General features: G+C 32.2%; 1 protein-coding gene across 2 annotated transcripts; it reads left to right on the plus strand.

The window, feature by feature from the left end:
• The first annotated feature begins 3,687 nt into the window (after nucleotides 1–3,687).
• Nucleotides 3,688–8,427, plus strand: LOC145956862 (uncharacterized). 2 transcript variants are annotated; one of them, XM_083072646.1, is made up of 5 exons: nucleotides 6,776–6,871; nucleotides 6,977–7,300; nucleotides 7,549–7,650; nucleotides 7,734–7,839; nucleotides 7,912–8,427. In XM_083072646.1, the coding sequence occupies exons 1-5, from the start codon at nucleotides 6,794–6,796 to the stop codon at nucleotides 8,274–8,276; spliced, it is 975 nt and encodes a 324-aa protein (XP_082928772.1). In that variant the 5' UTR covers nucleotides 6,776–6,793; the 3' UTR covers nucleotides 8,277–8,427. The 2 variants fall into 2 exon arrangements, 1 of the variants encoding a protein (XP_082928772.1); XR_014433167.1 differs by lacking the exons at nucleotides 7,549–7,650; nucleotides 7,734–7,839; nucleotides 7,912–8,427 and adding an exon at nucleotides 3,688–5,211 and having other exon boundaries at nucleotides 5,312–6,871; nucleotides 6,977–7,084.
• Nucleotides 8,428–8,829: the final 402 nt, after the last annotated feature.

Below are 8,829 nucleotides of genomic sequence, written 5' to 3' on the forward strand. Positions count from 1 at the left end.
TTATAAGATTTAAAAGTAATAAATACATGAGATTTAAAACAAAACGGATTGCATAGAGTAAATATTTCACTTCATTTTTTATTTTTTATTTTTTTCAAATACAAGTATTTTATTATTTTTCAAACTAAAATAACAACTTATTATTGTGTATAATTTTTTTCAAATATAAGTATTTTATTATTTTTAAAACTAAAATAACAACTTATTACTGTGTATAATTTCTTTTCTTATATTTATCTTTTTTAATATTATTTTGAAATTTAAAATAATACCATATTAGAATTTTAATAGTATATCTTTTTGTATATTTTTATTAGTATTATTTCTATTTAGTTTGTTGTTATTTTTATTTATAATTTAATATTTATAAAGATAAAAATTATTTAAATTTATCAAATAAAAAATTTAAAAGAGTTGAAAGGTACGGTGAAGTTGGCATTATTGTTGTATCTGTGCGCGCAAGGAACCCTTACTTACTCTTGGAGTGTTGGGTTTCCTCCCTTACTTACTCTTGGAGTGTTGAATCAAAGCTTACTTTGGCTGAGGTTTAGGAAACATTTTTACGGTCCTATTTTTGTGGTAGGTTGAAATTGCTCAAGCTTATGAGAAAGGTAGAGCAGCATGCCTAAGTGTTTTAACGGATGCAAAGTATTTTAAGGTAAACCAACTAACTTGGGATTTTAAGGTGCAGATGCAGTCCTTTTAATTGCTGCTGTTTTGCTTGATCTTGACATCAAATAAATGGTTAAGATATGCAAATTACTTGGACTGACTACACTTGTTGAGGTAAGCTTGGTGCTTTTTCATTCATTTCCTAAATTTAAATGACATTCAACATTGACAAAACATTTTAAGCATATGATATCTGATGTTTAATAGCAATTTAGTCCTGAAGCTAAGTTATGAGTTTATCCCATTTAGTACAAACTTGGTCCTGGCATGGGTTGTTTTGGGTTTTTTCAATAATGTAATTTATAAACTACAAACCTCTTTAATATAATGATGTTGTACTTGAAAGCGAGAATTAAAGTGTATTAAATTTATTAATCTTTTATATTTTGTTGATTACTAAAATATCAAAATTGCTATAGCTATTAATTATTATTTTTTTATATAATTTATCGGTAACTATCAAGTATAATTTATTTTTACTCAAATCTGCAGTTTATTGTTATGCTTGTTTCATCTATCTATTATCTTTTAGAGGAAAGGACGGGGTGTATAAAACTAAAATTAATGCAAGTTGTTTAACAATGATTACCTTTTTAAGTATATTTAAAATTTTTTAAGTATATTTAAAATTGAATTTCAGGATTTCTTTAATGAAATGATTTATTTCTTATAAATATGGTCTTTCTTTAGTTATCAATTGCCAATTTTTTTTGTTACTTTGCATAATATTCTCAGGCACCTGTTGTAAAAACTATTGAAAAAGCTTCTAAAAAATCTTCTGATAAAGTTACTAACAAGAAGGGTAAGACAGTAGAACCAGTAAAGGAGGAAGAACATCCTGTGGCTGAGAAACTTCGCCAACAAAGGTATACTTTTATCCATCTAATTTGGTGATCCTTATGTTTCTCTTATAATCTTTTGTTATGGGTACATGTGTGAGGTGTCACATTATTAAACTCTACACCTAACCATGTGTAGGCATATTCTTAGTCCTTGTTAAGTTGCTTTTGTATTATTTTTAATGGCTACTTTGTTTAAGTGCAATGATATGTTTGCTTTAACTGTCGGGTGGTACTTATGTTTGCCATGATTTAAAATAATTATAAACTTGTTATTTAAATTATTAAATTTACTTTTTATCTTAATTAAAATTATAAAGTCCAATCAATTCTTCTATTAATTTCTCAACTAATTAATTAATATTCACTAATTTTCTTTGAATTAATTATTTATTTAATCAATTAATTAAATATTTTTCAAATAAACCAATCTCATTAAACTACTCTTTTCACGTGGCCAAATTATTGCCCTCCCACCAGTATTCTTAATTTCCCAATCCCATCCACCCACCGTCTCACTATTTCTCTCTCATAATTATTTTTCCTGAATGCCTTGCTTCTTTCCTCTCTTTAAACCTCTTCCCTCCATCTTCTCTTTTCCCCTTTTATCTTAGTTGTAATTTAGTATTTTTTTAATATTTTGGAACAAACCTTCTAGACCAATAGTAAATAGCACCAATTTAGCAAATTCACTAAGTTTCTTTAAGAATCCCTTTAACCTAGGGCGTTCAAATACTGTAACATATTTTCCTTTTGGTTTGGCTTCTCCTTCCTTGAAAATCCAAAATTCCCAATTGAGGATATTATATTATATTCTTTGTCTCTAACGCTACCCTATACAACACAATTTATATCTATGAAGAAGCCAATTTAGCTTCTTGTTATGTCATTGTGTTCTTTCTTGAAAGCATGATTATTTTAATGTATTAAAGCAACTATAGGGATCATGAGACCCGATCGAAGTTGGATGTTGCGAAGAGTTGATTGCTTCGGCATTGTAAATGAAGAATTCAGACAAGGGGTTGATGGTTTCATTCGAGTTGCTACAAGAGACTCGAAAATTGTCGATGTATCAGGGCGCATTCCTTGTCCATGCGCAAAATGTAGGAATCGATATTGGGATACTACATTTAATGTGGAAAAACATTTGTATCACCATGGATTTGTCGATGGTTACATGAATTGGACCCTTCACGGTGAGGAGACATGGAGGGATTGTGCATCAACATCTGTTGTCCATGATTGTGTTAATCAGAACAAAAATCCCTATGTGGATATGGTTATGGATGTTGCTAATGGTACATTAAATCCTGAAGTAGAAGATGTAGAAGAGGATCCAAATCCTTCAGCTGCAAAGTTTTTTAATTTGTTAAGGGATGCGGATGAACCTTTATGGAATGGTTACAAGAAGCATACAAAATTGTCAGCTGTAACACAACTTCTAAACTTGAAGTCAGAGTTTAACATGAGTGTGAGTTGTTATGATCGAATGATTGCCATAATCAAGAGTATGCTTCCAGAATCAGAAAGGTTGCCTGAAAATTTATACAAGTCAAAAAGAATGGTTCATGAGATGGGATTAGGATACGAGAAGATACATGCATGTCGTAATCATTGCATGTTGTATTACAAAGAAAATAGTGATAAAAATGTTTGTCTGGTGTGTAAAGAACCACGGTTTAAACCTAAGGTATCTACAAAAAACAAGGATGTGCCTTACTCAATGTTGAGATATTTCCCTATTATTCCAAGACTACAACGCCTCTTTATGTCTAAAAATACATCAAAATATATGCATTGGCATATAGATGGAGTGCATCAAGATGAATCAATTATGACACATCCTGCTGATGCAGAGGCATGGAAGAATTTTAATCATACACACCCTACATTTGCTCAAGATCCACGAAATGTTAGGCTTGGACTTTGCATAGATGGTTTTAATCCATTCAATAATTCAGGTAACCCATACTCATGTTGGCCTGTTTTTGTGACACCTTACAATCTTCCCCCTAGTATGTGCATGAAAAGAGAATACATATTTCTTACTCTTGTGATTCCTGGACCAAATAAGTCACCTGGTAAAAGTTTAGATGTCTATCTTCGTCCTTTAATTGACGAGTTAAAAATTTTATGGGACACTGGGGTTAACACCTTTGATGCATGTAAAAAGCAAAATTTCATTATGAAAGTGGCATTGATGTGGACAATAAGTGATTTTCCAGCTTATGGAATGTTGTCTGGGTGGAGCACTCATGGGAAATTTGCTTGTCCCTATTGTATGGGGAACAATAAATCATTTAGGTTGAAGAATGGTTGTAAACCTTGTTGGTTTGATTGCCATCGTCGATTTTTGCCTGTTGATCATCCATTTCGTCGTGACCGATACTCTTTCAAGAAGTCAGTAGTGGAAAACTCTTTGCCACCACAACAATTGAATGGCACAAATGTCTTAAACAAAGTGAATCAACTTCAAAAAATTACTTTTGGCTTGAAATCAAACAAAGAAAAACAACCTAACTTTGGTAAAACCCATAATTGGGTTAAAAAAAGCATATTTTGGGAATTGCCTTATTGGTCCACTAATCTAATTAGACATAACTTGGATGTTATGCATGTTGAAAAGAATGTTTTTGATAACATCTTCAACACCGTTATTGACATAAAGGGCAAGACGAAAGACACTACTAATGCAAGAGAAGATCTGAGGTTGATATGTAAACGTCCTAGGTTAGAGCTAGTGGTCGAGAATGGGAAGTATAGAAAGCCAAAGGAAACATATGTCTTGAGTTTTGATCAAAGAAAAATGGTGTGTGAGTGGATAAAACAACTAAAGTTTCCAGATGGGTATGCATCTAGCATATCACGTTGCATTAATCTAGACGAGGGGAAAATCTATGGAATGAAGAGTCATGAATGTCATGTTTTTATGCAAAGACTAATTCCTTTAGCATTCCGTGATATGTTGCCAAAACCTATATGGGGTGTTTTAACAGAACTTAGCTTATTCTTTAGAGAGATTTGTGCAACTACAGTACGTGCTTCTGTCATGGACAATGTGAGGCATTCTATTGTTGAAACAATTTGCAAGCTTGAAAAGATTTTCCCGCCAGCATTCTTTGATTCGATGGAACATTTGGTTATACATCTCCCATATGAAGTTAATGTTGGAGGACCTGTCCAATATAAGTGGATGTATCCATTTGAGAGATGCATGTTGTACTTGAAAAGGAAGGTTCTAAATAAGGCAAAGGTTGAAGGATCAATTTGTGAAGCATACATTTTGGAAGAAATTTCTAACTTTGCTTCTATGTATTTTAATCCTACCATTCAGACAAGGCGTACTCAAGTTGCTCGTAATGATGATGGTGGTGAAGATAAAATTGATGATAAGTTGTCTATTTTTAAATTCCCATGTCGTCCTATTGGCAAAGGTCATAGTAGATTATTAACAGAGGAAGAACTTCATATTGTTGAGACATATGTCATTGTAAATTGCAAAGAAGTAGAACCCTATCTTCAGTAAGTTTCCTTCATAATTTTTCAAATTATGCAATTTATAATTACATTAGTTGCAATATTAATTATTGCTTTTATTAGGCAATTCGAGGATTCAATAAGGGAAACAAATCCTAATATCTCTGAGGATGAAATATTAGTAGCTCGAGATAGAGATTTCAGTAGGTGGCTAAAACATCAAGTGAGTTATTTCCCCCATAATTGTCTGTAATGTATAATTTAATATGCATTATAGTAAATAATATAATTATGTGTGTTTTTGTATTTGTAATCATTTATAGGTGAGTACAGGGCAAGTTGATGATCGAATGATTCAAGAGATTAGTTATGGTCCGGTAAAGATTGTCACTTCTTATAATGGACTAATAGTCAATGGATATAGATTCCACACTAAAAGCTATGGAGCTAATAAATCCACTATGAATAGTGAGATATGTGTTCGAGGCAATATGTATGGTGATAATGATTTGGATTATTATGGCATTGTTGAAGAGATATTAGAATTGTCATATCTTGGATATCAAAACAAAGTGATTATTCTACGTTGTCACTGGTTTGACCCTTTTCATGGTGTTAAAGTAGATGAAATGTATGGACTGGTTGATATCAAACACAAATCAAAGCTTCAGTCAAATGATCCATTTGTATTAGCTGAACAGGCACAACAAGTGTACTATACGAGATACCCACAAAGTAGGGGTAGGAATAATGGTGATTGGTGGGCAGCTTGTAAGGTTAGAGCAAAATTATTTTTGGCTGAGTCATTGAATAACGAAGATTATTTGTCAAATGAACAAACTACTAATGATTATTTTCAAGAGATGGTTCAATGGGAATGCACAATATTCTTATTGATAATGAGGAGATACAATTGTTTGATGCAAATGCCCCAATGGAAAAAGTAAACATAAATGATATAAATTATCCAATGGATAATGTGCAACATGATCAATTCATCAATGACGATGAAGATGATGAGGATGATGAACTCATGGATAATGACATGGTGTTAGATGATTCAGACAATTCAAGAGATGATTTTGTTGATTCAGACGACGAGTGGTTATGAATAAATTGTTTTAATTTTTTTAATGGTATTTATTTGACTATGAAATTTCTCTTATACTTTACATTATTTTGTTCATTTTTTTAATATTATTAGCACATGATTTCCTAATTCGTTATATTTATATTAGTAGGAACTCAAGATGCCTCCACGAGGAAGAGGACGAGGTCGAGGTAGTCACACCATCACTCTACGTCAACCTACTCAATCGTTCAATGATCCTCCAGAATTAGATCCTTTTTCTCATTCACCAGGTATGTTATGTATAATTGTTAAATGACTTTAATTATTACCTTTTTATTTATTTGAATGTAATGTGCACCAATTTATTTCCATTGTGCTTGTCTTAGGTGCTATTTTCACTGATGGACCATCAACTGATGGTGGTCAATCAGCTGGTGGTGGTCTGTCTGCAACCACCACCACCCCAGTGACTGATGGTGGCCAATCATATGTTGCCCCAACATCTGATAACCCACCCATTATAGAAGAGCCTTGAAGTGTAGATTCTCACAATGAAGTAGATAGGAGACTTCTTATATCTGTGGAACAAGTTAATAACCCGTAAGTAAAGCTAAACTCAATCAATGATTAAAATTAATTTTACTAATTCATAATTTACAACATGAGTATTTAAAATGGCAGAAGGAGGTTTGTTCCAGATTCTGTTACTCGAGATATTACATCGGAGCTATTCATGAGGATGCCTAATGCAGCAGCAAATTGGAAAAATTATTCTGCTGATATGAAAGAAATATTGTTCAATGATTTTATGGTAAGAAGTTATCATGTTAATATTATATATAATATTACATGTGTGTATGTATATGTGTATATATATGTATATATCAATTAATTTACTTAATTCACATTGTTGTAGAACAAGCATCGTTTTGCATCAGATTACGATCGCAGTATGGCAAGGAAGGTTTGGGATTTGACATGCATGGATCGATATCCTGACTATCTATCTAAGGCAAGGACAAAGGCAAAACAAAGGGCAAATTCAGATAATATTGAAGACTTAAAGGGTCATGGGCCAAGAGGTATAAGGACTGAGATGTGGGACGGATTAGTAGATATATGGGCAACACAAGAGTGGAAAAGGAAATCTATTGCGGGTAAAAATAATAGGGCTTCCAAACCTGATGCTATGGTGCACACTGGAGGGTCAAGAAGCTTTGGACGACACTTAAGAAAAATGGTATTCATAGTCAATACTTTTTCTACTAATATTGACAATTCATTTTTATGTTAAGCTCTGTCATAATATGTTACAATTGTATGATAAATGGCTTTTGGTTCTTTGTAATATGCTTGGCTAATTATACTTGATAAAAATTTCTTTTGTATCATAAATATTATAACTTTATACTATTATGTTTTTATTGATTGTGGTTTATTAATTAAATGTGTTTATGTATTTATCTTAAATTGCATATTATTTCACAGGAAGCAGAGCATAAACGTCCTATTTCTTATGGTGAATTGTACAACAAAGTTCATAAAAGAAAAGATGGTGAATATGTCTCTAACAAAGCCAAAAATTTCATTGTAAGAGTGTGTATATATTTTTAATGTAAAAATTAAACATTGTTTATCTATTACTATATATACCTTGATACATTTTTTTGTAGGAATCATATGAAAATGCTATGGCTGAAAAGTATGGGGAAGACGCATCAAAGCATCCTATAGTTGACACTGATGTTTGGACACAAATTTCTGGTGAAAATAAGAAAGGTAGAATCCACGACATGGGTCATAGCTTAGATCTTAGCATTACTATGCATGGTTCATCTTCAACGGTTGTAGGTCCCTCTACCACACCTGTTAGAGAAGACATCACTACATTAGCTACACAAATGTCTCAAATGCAAGAACAGATGCAGTCACAATTGAATCTACAAATACAATCCCAAATGCAATTGCAGAGACAACTACAAGCACAGATGGAGGCACAATCACAATATATGCAGGCACAATTGAAGGCACAAGCTGATATGCAAGCACAAATGCAGGCACAAATGAAGGCACAAGCAGAAATGCAAGCACTTTTGCAACAACAAATGCAGGAACAAATGCAGGCACAAATGCAGTTTTTGAGGAAAGAGATATTACCTGCCTTAAAGATTCCATCACCATCATCAGTCAAAAAACCTGGGAAGAATCAAGAATGAAAATGTTGAATTCTAGTTTTTTTTATTTACATTAGCATTGTTAACTCACTTGAAGAGTTTTATTATATTAGTTGGTATTGAGTATTTTTATTATGTTAGTTGGTACTGAATATTTTTATTATGTTGGTAATTCAGAATTGTTTTAGTTAGCCTTTAGTATTTTTATTTTATTTGATGCCAGTTGATGACACAATAATATATTTGATATGCAAAATATAGGTACTACAATCTTGATATCAAAACAAAACAATTATGATAGTTATAGTATGAAAAATGCAGGTAAAGATGAATATATGAATATTAAAAATAAAATTGCGACAAAATAGTGAGGGATTAGCGATGATAACCAAAACATAACAGTAAGGGATCTGCTAGGAAATAGCGAGGCATATCATGTGAAAGACAAAATAGCGAGGGAAAAAAGAGCAAATAGCTAGGAAAATATAGCGAAGGAATAGCGAGACAATTGCTAGGGAAATATTGCGAGGGAATAGCGAGACAATTGCTAGGGAAATATTGCGAGGGAATAGCGAGAAAATTGCTAGGAAAATAT

The sequence above is a fragment of the Cajanus cajan genome, chromosome 4, assembly GCF_000230855.2.
Source record: "Cajanus cajan strain Asha chromosome 4, NIPB_CcT2T_4, whole genome shotgun sequence".
Classification (NCBI taxonomy): Eukaryota; Viridiplantae; Streptophyta; class Magnoliopsida; order Fabales; family Fabaceae; genus Cajanus; species Cajanus cajan.

What these genes read in the sequence shown, in the direction of transcription:
- LOC145956862 (XM_083072646.1), top strand. Translation starts at nt 6,794, where the DNA reads ATGAGGATGCCTAATGCAGCAGCAAATTGGAAAAATTATTCTGCTGAT. An exon ending in TATTGTTCAATGATTTTATG is followed by an intron (nt 6,872 to 6,976) that starts GTAAGAAGTTAT and finishes ACATTGTTGTAG; the next exon opens with AACAAGCATCGTTTTGCATC. An exon ending in GACGACACTTAAGAAAAATG is followed by an intron (nt 7,301 to 7,548) that starts GTATTCATAGTC and finishes ATTATTTCACAG; the next exon opens with GAAGCAGAGCATAAACGTCC.